This window comes from Rhipicephalus microplus, chromosome 1 (genome assembly GCF_043290135.1).
Source record: "Rhipicephalus microplus isolate Deutch F79 chromosome 1, USDA_Rmic, whole genome shotgun sequence".
Classification (NCBI taxonomy): domain Eukaryota; kingdom Metazoa; phylum Arthropoda; class Arachnida; order Ixodida; family Ixodidae; genus Rhipicephalus; species Rhipicephalus microplus.
This window is the reverse complement of record NC_134700.1, coordinates 115594320-115610783: the sequence shown is the minus strand read 5'-3', so window position 1 is coordinate 115610783 and position 16464 is coordinate 115594320. Positions and strand designations below refer to the sequence as shown.

Genomic DNA, 16464 nt, shown 5'->3' with positions numbered 1-16464 from the left:
TGACTAGTCAAGTGTGTCCTTCATACAGTCATGTTATACCATACCAAGTTTGGTATCGATACCATTATCGAAAAAGCCAGGAGAGCTAAAAGTCGCAGGAGGCTGGATAGATAGATAGATAGATAGATAGATAGATAGATAGATAGATAGATAGATAGATAGATAGATAGATAGATAGATAGATAGATAGATAGATAGATAGATAGATAGATAGATACGCTTAAAGTCACCGAAGTTCGCTAAGAAATGTTCGCACTTAAAACAATTGTTGTACAATATTGTGTAAGTATTCACAAACTGTTACAGTGAACAGCACTTTTTTATGGCGTGCTTAGTGTCAAGATACTGCCGTGGCATCCCTAGGGAGTTGAGAAACGGCACGAGAAATGTTGTGACTGGGCTATCTTACACAAACGGTGTTCTTTAATGTTTACGCAAATAAAGACGAACGAATGATTTGATGAGGGCAACAAACCTCGTGTACAAGGTATATCTACTAATGGCGTACGATAACGTCTTCTTTTCTGCCCTATCGAGCAAGTCATTTTTGTTATTTCAACTTGACATTTGCCACTGTGCTCGGCTTCATGTTAGTGTGACAATTCGACATTGCTGAGTGTCTTCCACTCAGTGGGTAACAGTTGGGACAACTTGCTTCGATAAACTCTTCAGTGCTGTGAGTGCTGTTCCTTACAAATCTGTGAAATACCAGGCAAGTGAGATGAACACGAGGAAATACCGTGCTTCATTTCCCCTGTGAAAATATTTTTCACCCTTTTATTGCATATAGTGTATTTTAAATTGCTATCGCACCATTAAACATGTCAAAGCAGAAAAATTTTTGACTCCATACAACACGAAACATGTACTCTGATTCTAGCTTACGCCACACAATTTCCGTGTTTGGGAAAGTGAAAAAGGAGGCAGTCTTGCTGTTACAACTGCAACTCTAGTAGGCAAATTTGTGTCCAATACGCGGAAGAAAAGCCAAAGGGCAAGCAATACACGCTGCACACATGTATAAAGGGAATAACCGCCGTCTGGCGTCGGTAAGCTGATCCTCGGCGGAACACGCCGACATTTATACATCAGTGGTCGAACCTTGCAGTACTATCACTGGTTCTCGTGTTCGTCTCCACAATAACGTTCACTAGTCGCATCCTGCGCGTAGTCTTTACAAAGACTCTGAAACAATGGCGAAGCTTATAAAGACAGTGGCATGGCCTGGGCTGAGGGGTACTCAAAATGTACATTATTTTCCCAGCCATTCATATGAAAATAGAGTAATAAGGGTGCTAAACAATATAACCTCAAAAATGACAAATGGCCCCAGTGGTACAAAATCACATTTTGTTTGGCCACTGAATAGAACACAACGAGTAATTGTTTCAACAAAAAAAAACCATATGATACCACGAACTTCAATCAAATCTTCAGACAGTTGTGGCCAGGGCTATAATCAGCTGCAATAGTTCTGGAACATGGAGAACAAGCGAGACAATTTTATTTCACTAGGCTTTCGCTACGTCAAGATAAAAATTACTGTTTGACATCATGAATCTGGAGGCGTTAGCAGACGTCAGCACCTGTCGACTTCTTACCCTCTTGAAGCGCAGAACTTGAGTTTCTCATCTCACAAATTCAAGAAGTGCTTCCACGATGGTCAACCGTATACACCCTTACGGAAATACCCTTTACGTGATCTGAAAACTGAACTGTGGTCACTTGTGCCGTATCTCCAACTTTTCAAATATAGCAGCCATGTCATCGCTCAGAGTTTGCAGGTTTTCTCCCGACCGGCAGTACGTTGACTTTTCATCAACTTTACTTTCTTCACATCAATATGGTAACCATTACAATACATCTAAATCAGTACAATTAACGTTATATAAATATCCTTTGAAATCACTTCCTGCTGGTTTTAGTTAATGTGGTGTCAACAACAACAAAAAAAGAAACGAGCCCTCAAAATTGCTTTCCTTCACTATTAACCACTATATCCAAAGGCGAAAACTAAAATGCATAATTTCTTTCCGAATGTCCGCCTTCCTTAATAAATTGTTAGCAAATCGCTGTTTTCTCGGTAAGCCCCTAACTATAAAAAATCTGCAATATGCGCATGAGCGTGTGCACTTGTTATCTATAGAACCTGAAAAAAGTACTATTGGAGGTATTTCAAAAGCCAGGAAAAACAAACTTGTCGGAGCAACCTTTCAGATGAGTGACAGTGGTGACATCCCGATTTTGAAACCATAGAGCAGAGGCGAGTGTTGTTCGTAGCGGTCAAATTGTAGAAAGAAAAGTGAAATTGCTAGCAAAGATGACGTTGTAAATGTCAAAAAGTACGTTAGCAGACGAAGATGAAAAACTGTAGCGCACATAACATGCGCATAGTCGTCCACTTTTCCAGCTGTTTTGAGTAGGTGACGCGTCAAGAGTTCTGATAGTCAGTGCAAGTCAGCTTTTGCCAGAACCAATTGCCTCAGGATTGGCCTACCAGTGTCAGTGCGTGCATGAAATTAGAGATAAACAAGACTACCTAACAGAGAAGAACATACCAGTGCTTCTTGCAGTGTGCATCGGTAGCAGGACATACGCAAATAGAGACGAACGGTGAGCAGCGCAACATTATCTAATCCGTTTGAATATGATTAAAAGAGGGAAAAATAAGTCTGATCATTAATCCCTGCACACAGAAAAAGCCTTCATAATATAGAAAGAAAACGTGTCCTAAAATATGTAGTTGTAGGTTTGCTAGACGTTATGTATAGAAATTGCACAGCGTGTTTTATTACAGGGGTGCGTGCTAGTCTATTATTCACTCTATGATGAAGGAAAGACAACTATGAAAGACACGAGCAAGCAAGCAAGCACCAGCGTCAGTAGCAGCACCAGGCTCTAGATCGCGCTTGCCCGGACTCTGGCTGCTTGTGCTTAACTCCCGCCGCTCGTCGACGCTTTACGATTAACGTTTGTCGGGCTTCTCTGACGTCCAGCACCCATAAAGCACATCAGAGCTACAACAAACTTGTATTAGTTAAAGTGTAGAAAGATTCCACTATTATATACAGACATGTGTTACAGTCTTATGACCGCTTGCTAGGCAAACCGATCGGTTTTTCGTAAATAAATTTTGCTTGTGAGAATTTAACACACTCACACACGAGTATAAATATCAGGTTATTAGGTTACATTGCGATTGCATCCCCACGCCTCCCTGCCTTTCCTTGCATCTTTATCTCTCTCTCTCTCGCATCCCCACGTCTAGTTCGCAATGCCTATACAGCTACTGTGTTCGCTCGGTGACTCAACAGCACGCTGGTCATATAGTTTTCATATGAGGCTCGTATAAATTCCTCTAAAGCAGTGCGCACAATATGTAGCCTAATAGGACGGCAGAGTAGTGTATATGAGAGGCAGCTAGGCAAGGGTGACTTTACAAGCCTTTTATTCTGTTTGGGTGAAGAAACACTTGAAATAAAAATAAATACATGAAAACTAAAATGCACTGACGCGTAAGCTGAGCTTTTCCAATAGCCCACGAAGCAGTGTTCTAAGAGTACACTTCATAATGCACAAAAGTAAGCAAATAAAGAATGAGGGCAACAATGCAGCCATGAAAATGCTGCTTCATTTTCCGGTGAGTTTCTCGATAGTAAAAGCAGGTAAGTGTTTATGCCGTTATACTAACTAATTATAACTTAACAATTTTAATGCTATAAGAAAGAACTGACACTTTACTCAGGAGGTAATTCTAGCATCTTTGGGTAAATTAAGGTAAGCTATTCAAACAGTTCAGAATGCTCCACTTACCTCGTATGCAACATTCTTGATGGAAAATTTGTGAACACGGCATGTCGCAGGAGTCAATTAACGTTAAAACTATAGCGAACTAATTTTGTTCATGGCTATAACTTATATGTCTACTTTATAGCGTGTATGTATATGTTTTCTACGTTGTCCTCCCACCCAAACAAAAGTACCTTTTTATTTTTTGTGCATGTTGGAGGAAAGCTTGCGAAGCATATGTTCGCAGCGCCAAAACAGATAATGGCGCGTTGCAGAAGATAGCTAAGCCTATTAAAAAGTTGAATTATGGGATATGCCTTGTTCACAAAGTTTTCATCTCTTGAAGCTCACACTTTTGCCAGAAATGTTGCCTTTCATTATTTACCAAGATGAATAGGCATTTAGGGAAATTACCAGAGACGACTGCCTTCAGAACTGCACATCCTAAATATTCCAGTGGACATTCTTTGAATTTATTTGTTATTTTTAAAAGAATATCCGCAAAGTTCACTGTGTATTCTTATTTTATCGACCTACTTTGATATTAACAATGTCAGAGACTACATACAAATCATACAATCTTTGCTTTCAATGACAACTACAGATCGTTTTTTTTCTCACACAGGCTGTAATAAATTTTTTAAAGCACAGTACAAAAATACTCTTCTGAAATGCTGATAGCCAATATGTTTCTCAGACGAATTGTATGCTTAATGCCACTTGCATTGAATTGCCTCGTGGCTTCCGCAGGTAAGTAATTCTAGCTTTATTTTTCTCGTTTTTTTGTTTTAATATGAAACAGTACTTGTGCACTGCAGTTTGTTCTTGGATTTGGTATTACGTCACCTCAGTAATCATTTTTCGTTGTCTTAAATTTAAGCTTTCACGAAGTCTTGCGATTCCTGACGCCACAATAACAAATGAACGAAGACTGCCTTGATATCGTTAAGAGTGAGAGATGTTTATTGTACAGGCGGGTGGATGGTTGGTTGCAGAAGTCAGGCCTGTCACAGAACACATTCACTTCTTTCTCCTCTACCCCACTTCAACGAAAGTCCCGTATCATTTCCCCCGTTACAGAGAATGTCCACTGGGCGAATTAGTGAGTGTCGCGCGTGGTATGGCTTCAACCGGGTGACATATACGACGTTAATTTTCCTGGATCGATGGCCAGAAGATCTGAGGCGTGATATCACGTACGTAACGTCGCTAAGGCGGGACGAAACGACGAAAGGACCTGTATAGCGGGCCAGAAACTTTTGATACAAGCCACTTTTAAGATATGGTGTCTCCAGCCACACCATATCACCTTCGCTGTGCGACACATGTCGATGTTGCTTATTGTAGTGAGCCTTTGAACGGTCCTTGGTTGTGAAAGCCCGGAGAAGCGCGATGCGCCGTGCCTCCTCTGCACGACAGAGTGTCTCTGCAGGGGATGGATTTTCTTGCTCTGAAAACGGGAGAATGGACACCTCTCTGTTTGTAAACAGTGTGACGTCACTGCGGGCACCCCGCCCCCCATACCCTTTTCCCGAGCAGCTGCTGGTTGGCGAGAAAGCTCCTCCGGCGGCATCTTTGTGCAGAGCAGAGCTGCGTGTCTGCATTCCTTCGACAGAATTTTCTACATTGCTATGTTCTAAAGCCTCAGCTTTGGAAGGGTTACTACTCAAGGAAGGGTTACTACTCATAGTGGGGAAATTTGCTCGTCGTAGTTAGATAGATGGACAAACTTTGTTTAGAGTACTCAGAGACGTGACTGGCACGCATGGGGCTTCACCCGCGTAGATATCAGCCAAAAAAAAATCTGATCTTTTTCGAAAGTGAACGTTTTGAATGTACACGTTTACTGGCACTTTGAGAAATATTTGCATGGCATGGATGTTAACATATTCAATTTTAATCATGGCATGTGCAATGCAGTTTTAAACGAGGTACAGCATCGGGGGCAGCCTGGTTGTGAGCTGCTGTGCGTGACGTCACGGATAAGATTCTCACCCATTACCCAGAAGTCTGATCGGAGATGAATAAAAAAATAGAGTTAACACTTCTTGCCATTGGTTAGGCTGAGGTTAACATATCCTCGTGAAAATCAAAGTGACGTTCTGCCACTGCGTTTTTCAATAACCCAGTGAAAATTCATTTGATATAAAACCCGACATCTTAATAATATATAAAATCATCTGGCACACTTACCTTGCTGCCTTTAACACCTATAACGTACTTTCGTACATACATATTGCTCCTGTAGGCCTGATACACACTTCTAATGCGCATTGTCACTTCATAAGGATCGAGCCGTAAAAGTACAAAGTAGATAAGAAACAAAAATTTCCGCTGTTTCTATTAAAACTTATCGGGTATTCCATAATACGAGTTATAGCCGTGGTGAAGAATATATGCGTATTCGGCAAAGCTACAACATGCTTATAACTCATGCGTAGTCGTATATATCATCCGGAGATCATGAACTTTTATTTTTATGCACGCCGCGCATACGCTGAGATGTACACACTCACAGATTATTGCGTCGAATGCATTCTTACCTTGACTACAATGTCAGATTGTAAAGTTCCATCGGCAACCGGTTACTGAAACCGGCATACAAAGAATACCAGTGTTTTCGCAAACAGGACGCATCGCGTTATTCGCACTGCGCACACCACGCACAATATTCCCAATTTCACCGTCCGTAAAGGTGAACCAATATTATCGATGCCTTCTAACGCACACTACACGCCACAGTCAACACTGCACATTTTCGAAGGCGATGCCGCTGTTCCTCGCACAGGCCGCCACGTGTGTTCACTTCTCCGAAATAAACAGCCAGCCAGCGTGGCGAATATTTCATCACGCACTTTATCACACACCTAGATTTTCTCTGACACATACCACAGCTACTGTTGTCACTGTGAGATGAAGATTAAGCTTTCAAAAAGAAAAAAAATACCCCAAGCCCCAAGCGACTGCACCCCACTCAGCCACCAGCGGGAATGTTTTGCCAACCACCACCTTGCACGTGCACCGGTGACGTCATGCTGTGACGTACCCCGGTAGAGGTCCATTTTGTGGAGGGTAGTAAGTGGCTCACGGTTGTAGAAAGGGTGAAACGGGCTAAAGCCGGTGGTCTCTTGTAGCGCAGTGTTGTAGGCGTAGGTCATAAACGGTGAAACTTCGTCCCAATTTTTATGCTTGGAATCAACGTACATAGCGAGCATGTTAATGAGCGTCCTGTTGACACGCTCAGTCAAGCAGTTGGTCTGTGGATTGTATGAAGTGGCGCGACGAAACTGGGAAGCAGATCGGCGAATCAACTCTTCCACGACGTCGGCTACAAACTGCCGGCCAAGGTCGCTGATGATGGCACGAGGGGGCCCATGCCGGAGGATGATGTAGTGCAGCAGGAAGTCACAAACGGGATCGGCTGTTGCGGCAGAGATCGCTGCGGTTTCAGCATACCAAGTGAGTTGGTCTACACAGACTATAATCCAGAGTTTCCTAGTGATAGATCGTGGAAAAGGGCCCATCAAGTCAATACCGACGACTTCAAAGTGAAAATATGAAGACGGTATGGGAAGGAAAAATCCTGGCGGCGCACATGTAGGACTCTTGTAGCGTTGACAATGCTCACAGCCGGTCACTTATTTAGCTGTAGCCTCACGCATGTGGGGGCAGTAGAAACGTTTCAGTGTGCGGTGATAGGTCTTGGCAAACCCTTATGCCCAAATGTTGGATCGTCGTGCATAGCTTGCCGCACGCTGGGTTGCGATGATTTGGGGACAACCAAAAGTAGGCGGGCCCCCTTTGCAGCGAAATTTCGCTTGTAAAGAATGCCATCCTTCAGGACGAATGGACTCTGATGCGGCTTATCGACGGCAGATGATAAAAAAGGAGCCAGACTATGGTCTTTACGTTGTTCTGTACCGAACGCTTCCAAATATGGTAAATGTGAGTCAAGAGCTGCCAGACAGTCGTCTAAATTATCGGCATCGCATTCAGTCGTGGGAAGGGGAAGTCGCGATAGGCAGTCAGCGTCCGCGTTACGGCGGCCACTCTTGAAGCAAACGTCGAAGTCATATTCTTGCAAACGGAGCGCCCATCGTGCAAGACGACCGGTTTGATTTCATAGACCAGTGAGCCAACAAAGTGAGTGATGGTCTGTGACGATGGAGAATCAGCGGCCATAGATGTAGGGGTGTTACTTGTGCACAAGGAAGACAGCTGCCAGACATTTTGGCTTTGGAACAGTGTAATTGCGCTCAGCTTTACTCAAACAGTGGCTCGCGTCGGCAATAACATGTTCGGCGGCACCGTGACGCTGAACTAATACTGCGCCGATACCGATATCCCCGATATCCCTGGCGTTACTGTGAGCCTAAGTTGGGGCTGATGCGTAGAAATGACGAATAAAAGGCCTAGAAGTGAGTAGAAGCTTCAGCTGCTAAAACGATTACTTGCACTCTTTCGTCCACTTGATGGGTACGTCTTTGTTGAGCAGATGAGTAAGAAGCTCAGCAAAATCGTTGAAGCTTAGAACAAAGCGCCGGAAATATGAACACAGGCCCAGGAAGCTTCGGAGTTCTTGTAGCGAGCGTGGTCGAGGGAAAGTGCTGACCATGGTGATTTTGTGGGGATCAGGCCGAACGCCGTGTTTATCTACGAGATGGCCAAGAACTAGAGTTTCAAGATCATCAAAATGGCACTTTTAGAATTCAAGGTAAGTGCTGCTTTCTCAAGGCACGTGAGAACGACATCAAGTGTTCTTCAAACGTACGGCCAAAGGCACGTGAGAATGACATTGTGTTCTTCTAACGTTCGGCCAAAGATTACAACGTCATCAAGATAGAAAACGCATACTTCCTATTTTAAGCCATGGAGAACTGTGTACATAAAGTGCTCAAACGTGGCTGGAGCGTTACATAGACCAAATGGCATGACGTTAAGTTCAACTAAACCACCTGGAGTTATAAAAGCCGTTTTTTTTCTTTATCGGCATAGTGCATAGGGATTTGCCAATATCCAGACCTTAAGTCTACAGAAGAAAAGTACGAAGCAGAGTGCAAACAATCTATAACGTCGTCGATGCGGAAAAGCGGATGCGGAGAAGCGGAAGTTGTGCCGCCGGTAATCTACACAAAATCTCCAAGACCCATCCTTCTTTTAAAGACGATAGTCTTTCTTGGGGACCTTGGACGGAAATGTTTTATTGCGCAAATTTGAGGTGCCATAACAACACTTCGAAGTTTTGTATGTCTGCCTTTATACCAGGAGAGGCACACACAAGTAACTCTAAGTAATGTAGCGTTTATCGCGCTGCGCAGACAGTGCAGCGCGATGCTCATAAAGGTGTTTCCAACGCCTTTCTACGGCGTCACGGTGGTGGCACCTGTGGTGCGATTATATACAAATTCCAAATCCGGACGGAGGCGGTCTGTTCCATTGAGTCGCACGCAATTGGCCCATTCGAGCCGTGACGAATGCTGTGACGTTCTATGTGACGTGGAACGAGGTGTCACGTGACTGTTTTTCTCCGGTTTTCGGAGGAAGGTGAATGAATGGTCGGAGAGACCGTCCGAAAGGAACCGGATGGATTGAAATGGCTGCAAAGTGACATGGATTGGATTGAAATGAAAGGGCTTCTTGACTTTTCGGTATCCGAGCACTTAGACAACATGGGGTTTTCCACTGTCACGGTTCTTCGTCTCGCCTGTGCGGCGGCGGTTCAGCGCGTCGCTGAGCACTAGCCCCAGCCGCCGCCAGCCGGCGACCGTGACGCCGTGCTGCAGCTCGATGGCTTTTGCCGCGAGCTGTGGATGTTCGTTCATAAAGGCGAGCACCAGCGCGCATTGACCCTCGCAAACGCGGTTGAGCTGCTGCTGCTGGTGGCTATCGGTGCCGTTGCCCTCCGCCGTGACTGCGCTCAACTGAGCCAACGGCTTCGAAGGTTGTGCCGTTTGGTGGTAGAGATATGAGAACAGTAACTGCTTGAAACTGGGTTGTACCTAGCGCCACCACTAACAATCTCGCTAAATTTAGCGTTGTTTCAAAACAATAGCGGTAAAAATACGTTTGGATCATGCCGTATTGCTTCTTGAACGTTTAAAAACTAGTGCCAACACATTTTAATAGTGATCAATAATAGTTAAATACTTCTTAACATGTTACTAACACTTTTTACTTTGCTCTGCGGTCCCCAAGTCGACGTCAAAATGATGACGCAGGCCTTGTTTTCCCTCATTGGCTGTTTGCTTCCTCTTGTCCTCGCGACCGCTGCGGACCGCCCACATTTTGACGTCACCGACGAAACGCCTGGTTGGTTGCAGTAGTCAGGCCTGGCACAGAACACATTCACTTCTTTTAAGTGTGAATACACTTTATAAGCGACCCCAAACCATGTCGGCGGCGTCCGCAGTCTTCTCTCTATCTTTAAAAGAAAGAGGACTTGGCGGGCTGCAGCGCGACGCTCTACCGAATAAGCCACGGATGGGACGCTGATATCGGTGTCAGTAACGCGCCTTATATCTTTAACGCCGCTGCGCGCGTCCCTCTCCCCCTTCACTCGCTCCTCCGCAGTCTTCTCTCTATCTTTAAAAGAAAGAGGACTTGGCGGGCCGCAGCGCGACGCTCTACCAAACAAGCCACAGACGCGACGCTGATATTGGTGTCAGTAACGCGCCTTATATCTTTAACGCCGCTGCGCGCGTCCCCCTCCCCCTTCGCTCGCTCCTGCGCTCTCCTCGCTCGCTGCAGCTGCGCGCGCACCCCTCTCTCTCGCGCGCCCGCCTTCTCTCTCAGTCTCCCGTCGAGAGCGGGTCGTCACCCCGTGCATTCGCACTTAACCATGTTCACCCTCGGGGAAATGCTTGGGAGTTATTTCCTCTACCCCACTTCAACGAAAGTCCCGTATCAATATAGATGAAGGTTTTTTGAGTAACCAAGTGTTTTGGCCTGACAGCGAGCGCAGGGGCGTAACAGATGGCGGTTCACCGTCACCGTCACCGTGCAGCCTATAGTATCAGCGTTATGTGCGACTAGGCCTCATCCCGCTTCTCCCAGCACAACAGATGGCCGCTATATTGTGGTCAAGTAAGATAGATACATGACGCGCACTCTATGCGTTTAGGGAAAACATGGAGGGGGTGTAGGAAGGCGAGTTCAGAAGAACACAGCGTGTTCCGCCGCGGTGGTCTAGTGGCTACGATACTCAGCTGCTGACCCGCAGGTCGTGGGATCAAATCCCGGCAGCGGCGGCTGCATTTCTCATGGAACTGGAAATGAAGTAGGCCCGTGTGCTCAGACGATAGTTGTAGCGCGAGAACAAAACGACGACACAGAGACAAGAAGGAGACGAAGGACACGAGCGCTTCGTCTCCTTCTTGTCTCTGTGTCGTCGTTTTGTTCTCGCGCTATAACTATCGTCATGCTATACCAACTAGCCCAAGCTGCTACACTTTGTGTACTCAGATTTGGGTGCACGCGAAAGAACCCCTGGTGGTCGAAATTTCCGGAGCCCTTCATTACGGCGTCCATCATAATCATATGGTGGTTTTGAGACTTTAAACCCCCCATATGAATCAAGTAAAAAAAACAGCGTAGAAATCGTGAAAGAGGAGGGCGAAAGAGGGAAGAGAAAGCAATTCGTATAGCTGCGCATTGAGTGGTAAAAGCTCGGGTGAACCTATGGTTAGTCGTATTAGTCTTATCTAACCACCCATGCTGGCTGCTTGGGATATTCACATGGCTATATGCGTAGATGGTATCCTAGCTTATACGCGTTCGTTTGCAGGTAGTCCGCGACTGATGGAAAGAGTCAGTGAGGATATGTGAGAAGTGACATCAGCTGTACCGTAGCCTAGTTATTGTTGGGGATGGCGTTACGACTAACTTTCGGAGACCACTTGAAGCGAGTTGCGACACGATGCCTTTGCTCAGCTTGTTGACCACTCTTGGAAACGCACCCATTGCATCATGAAGATTTTGTAGTCATGGATTTTACGTGTCAGCCGCTCAGTCGTATCAGCCATTTTCGCAAACAAATCAAGGGCATTTGAAAAAAAAATCACGTGCACTTTTGAATCGAAACCATTGAGTGTTTGAAAAATTGCAGAGAGAAAAATATTGTGGTCTCGTAGGAGGCGTCTAATTTTACAAATTATTGTGGAAGTGTTGTTTGTCCCTGAATTTGTTGTGACAAGGCCTCAGCAGAAACCCGTCTAGCCGCGAAGAATCATTGAATTAAAAAACGAAATATGCCATCCACGAGCAAAACAATTTATTGACGTTTCGGCAACAAAAGCGGAGGTCTTCTTCACATCGAACAAATTAAGTTATGAACAAGGCTCCCATTCAGGTTTGCGAAACGCTAATGTACTTTATTCTCATATTGATGACATACTCATTTTTTATTCAAATGCATTCGGTGTGCATCACGTTTTCATTTATTACTATATTTTGTTTATGCTTGAAAAACTGGCAGATCCCATGCTTAGTGGGAATCGATGATATGCGAAGCACGAATGAGAAATGTTGATATGTCACATTAAAATCAAACGTTACGAGGTGGAAGTAAATGATGCCATACATGACTTCGTGTCATGATTATCATGTTTGGATGTGTCGTTTACCTTCATCATTTACTCACATTACGTGGTAACAAATTAATTATATGTTGAGCTAGCGGACCGGCTGCGAGCACGCTATGAGCATGGTGTGTTGTCATCTTCTTACATGACACGCGTGTCAGGATTATCATGTTTGCAGCAGTCATATAATTCGTCATTTATGGACGTCATGAAAACACCAAACTCGGTATATGTAGAGCTAGCAAAACGGCTGCGAGCGCATCATGAAGGGCCCAACATACTCCAATGTAGCGTTGACGCGCGCGAACGCTGGGCACAGCGACGCTACATTAGAAAAACGCGAGCACTCTGTCGGTGTGGTCAGACCGCAACCGGCGTGAAATGCGACATGCTGCGTTTCGTGCCGATGCGCTACCCAGACAACACTGCGTCTCCCTCTTTTCGTGACGGAGGCACACCGGACGCGCTGAAACGCGCATGCCTCAAAGCAACGCAGCGCAGCGTGCACCTGCAAGTATATGGCAGGACCGGCGCCTGGCGTGGCAACGCAGGTGTAACGCGACGAAATGAACGCCGGTGAGCACGCGCAACACGTCACGTCGAAATGTATTGGCGCCATGACTGTGGCATGTAGTCATGTTCTCACATGACACGCATCTCATGATTATCATGTTTGCGCCAGTCACATACCTTCGCCATCCATTCACGTGTTGCTGTACCAAATTTAGAATGTGTGACACTAGCAAAATGGCCGCGAACACATCATGAGGGTGGCATACAGTTATGTTGTTAACTGAGACGCATCTCATGATTATCATGTTTCCACCGGTCACATAGCTTCGTCATCCGTTCACGTACAGTAATACCAAATTTGGTATATGTGACGCTAGCGAAACAGCCGCCAGCGCATCATGAGCATGGCATGTAGTCATGTTGTTACATGAAACCCATTTTATGATTATCATGTCTACACCAGTCACATACCTTCGTCATCCATTCACGTGCTGCACCACGAAATAGGTATATGTGATGCTAGCGAGACGCCCGCGAGCGCATCATGAAGGTGGCATGTAGTCATGTGATTACATGACACGCATGTCATAATATACATGTTGCGGTCTGAAGCTTGTGTTCGCCATGCAATCATGCCATACCATACCAGTCCTGCAACACGCTATGTGAACGATACCACCACAATTGCTGCAGGACCTTGAAATGTTTATCATTCTATTCATGACACACATATCACGATTTTCAAGTTAAGACTAGTCAGTTGTGTTCGTCATACAGTCATGTTATATCATACCAAGTTTGGTATTGATACCATTATCGAAACGGCCAGGAGAGCTAAAAGCCGTAGGCGGCTAGATAGATACGCTCAAAGTCGCCGAAGTTCGCTAAGAAATGCTTCGCAACTAAAAATATTTTTGAGGTACTGGAAACTTCATACTATATCACTGCAGCTTTCTGTGTTTACGTTTTTTTTTTCACAGTAATATATGAAGTGTATAAATATGATAGGGTAGAAATGAGAAATTTTCAGCCAAGTTTTTTTTTTGAAACCCCGATGCTTCGAAGCCGGTGCGGCTTCCTCCACAAGGGTAAGAATGCCCGAGAAATTTCCAGCTTATAAACGGTTGCTTGGCGTGCGTTAGAGGCTCGTCTTGACTCGTTGCAAGTCCTGGCCGTACAGGTAGGGAATTGCTTCCGTGGAGCGGTTGATGTTTCCTGCTTTCTGTTGAATGCGCCGGGATTCGAGGAGAAGTAGCTGGTAAGGGTTCCTTCATGTTTTCAGAATCACCACATTGCTGGGATGAATGTAGCGGTCATACGACTCTCAATGTTCGGTTACTGTACTCGGTTCACTGTTTCATTGATGATGGTTGTTCATTGCCGCATTATTTCGTGAGAGTTCTTTATTTTCTCATTGTAGAAAGCGAGGCAGTCGGCGCACGTGATCCGGTACACGGTGCCTTGAGCTTCCTCCGCAGATAATGTGAGGAAAAAGCTCAGAGTGTCATGTACGGCAAGAATATCGAAACTAGCGGCGCCAATCTCAGGCAGAAAACACGCACAAAATAAGCGTACACGGGACAAGCGCGGAATAATAGCTGTCACAGCTGGGCCCTTACAGCGTGCTGCTCAAGTCCAAATAAAGGCGTGCGAAACGAGCGCACAGGGGTACACAGGGCGAGCGCGAACAATTGTCACTATACTGAATTCTTGTTGTGTGAGCAGCATGCTTCTTCCGTAAACATGACCATGGCTAAAAGCGAAGTGACCTTCGTGTGGTCTTTACTCCTGTAACTTATAACTTACTTGCGATGGAGGTACAAGACGTGCAAAGCACCCGAGTAACGAGATAAACACGCCCACACAAGTGACCACGTTGACCACGCTCTGAGAAGGCTCGTGCACCTGACAGCGCGCACGGTGGTGACCTAAAACCCCTAAATCTTGAAAAGTAGCGGCTCTTTTTGGCCCATGCCATCATGCTGTCACCGCGCTGCAGACATCCTCTTTTCTCAACCTATCTTTCATCGAACCTGCATATGTATAGTGATCTTGTTCTAGACCTGACAACTGAGTACGTGGGACCCATGTGCACGCTACTACATAGTCAGTCAGGTTCAAGAACAAGCCTCGCCGTGGTGATCTAGTGGATGAGGTACTCGGCTGCTGACCCACAGGTCGCGGGATCGAATCTCGGCTGAGGCGGCTGCATTTTTAATCAAGGCGGAAATGCTGTAGGCCCGTGTGCTCAGACTTGCGTGCACGTTAAAGAACTCTGGGTCGTCGAAATTTCCAGAGCACTCCACATATACGGCGTCTTTCGTAACCCAATGGTGGTTTTGGGACGTAAAACCCCATATATTGCCACGACATTGTGCCTGCATTCAAACAACGCGCCCATCACCGCGCGCACAGGGACATACATTCGCGCCGTCTAGTGTTGCGCAGAGACGATGATGATAGCACGGGAACCCAGCTGGCCCCTGCTGATGTACGCCACGCGCTTGGGACTCTTCTTGAAGAAGTAGAAGAAGGAGACATCTATGGTGTTCGGCTGTAACGTGCTACAACTATAGTCCCTTTGAGTTGTGGGCACAGGTTCGCCCTTTATAAATACGTTTTATTACACCCCGAGTCCTTCAACATCGTTACATTTTTAGTGGACGTGCTGGGTAATGAATCAAAGCCCTACGAACGCGGGACAGCGTAGCCCCGACCAACAGCGAGTTGATCCTGGGGAGCTGACACCTGTGCATCAGAGGACCAGTCGCCGTCTTCGAGGTGATTCACCAGAATTCATTCCACTCCACTTCACGTCAAGGGGAACTCAGTCAATGGACGCCGCCACCATGACAAGTCATGTAACACCAGCCCAAGTGGTGATAAAATAGCCTCACCAGCCACCAGTAATTCATGGTGACTCGTATGAAGATGTAGAAGATTGGCTGAACCTCTTTGAGAGAGTGGCACGTTTGAACGGTTGGGACGAGAGAGAGAAGCTCCGCCGCGTATACTTTGCTTTGGAGGACTTCGCAAAGACGTGGTATGAGAACCATGAAACCTCCTTTACGACCTGGGATGAATTTCGGCGACAAGCTCTGGCGACTTATGCCAGCGCGGATCGCAAAGAAAAAAAGTGCAGCCATCTCCACGAAGTGAATGATGATGAGTGGGCGAAGCTCCGGAGGTAAACCTGGTAAACCATGAATCCTCTGTACATTTTGCCCACTCGATTTTATTACATCGCTCCCCCTAGCGTACGTCGCCGCACTAAATCGAACGATTGCCTTCAACCAATGACACGCGCCATATGTGACATCATTCCTATTTTATAAGATCTCGCGTCTTTCATCAACTACAAGTACCGCTTTCTAGTTTATAACATCTTGCATCTTTTCATCATCAGCTACAAGTACCACCATCTAGTGAACATTACAAGAACTAAACGAGAGGTGGCTACATACAGGAGACGGTAACACCATCTAGTGAACACTGCAAGAACTAAACTAGAGGTGGCTACATACAGGGGACGGTACCGCCATCTAGTGAACACTGCAAGAACTAAACTAGAGGTGGCTACATA

The 16464-nt window shown here is 45.7% G+C and overlaps 1 protein-coding gene across 1 annotated transcript in view; it reads left to right on the top strand.

Annotated features, from left to right (window-relative positions):
• The first annotated feature begins 2389 nt into the window (after window positions 1-2389).
• The window catches only part of LOC119178219 (acidic mammalian chitinase-like), a 123443-nt gene continuing 109368 nt past the window's right edge, over window positions 2390-16464 (top strand). Inside the window, exons 1-2 of the mRNA XM_037429412.2 lie at window positions 2390-2613; window positions 4415-4539. Of these exons, the coding sequence (XP_037285309.2) occupies window positions 4461-4539 (79 nt within the window). The 5' untranslated portion in view covers window positions 2390-2613; window positions 4415-4460. The remainder of the gene's footprint in view (window positions 2614-4414; window positions 4540-16464) is intronic.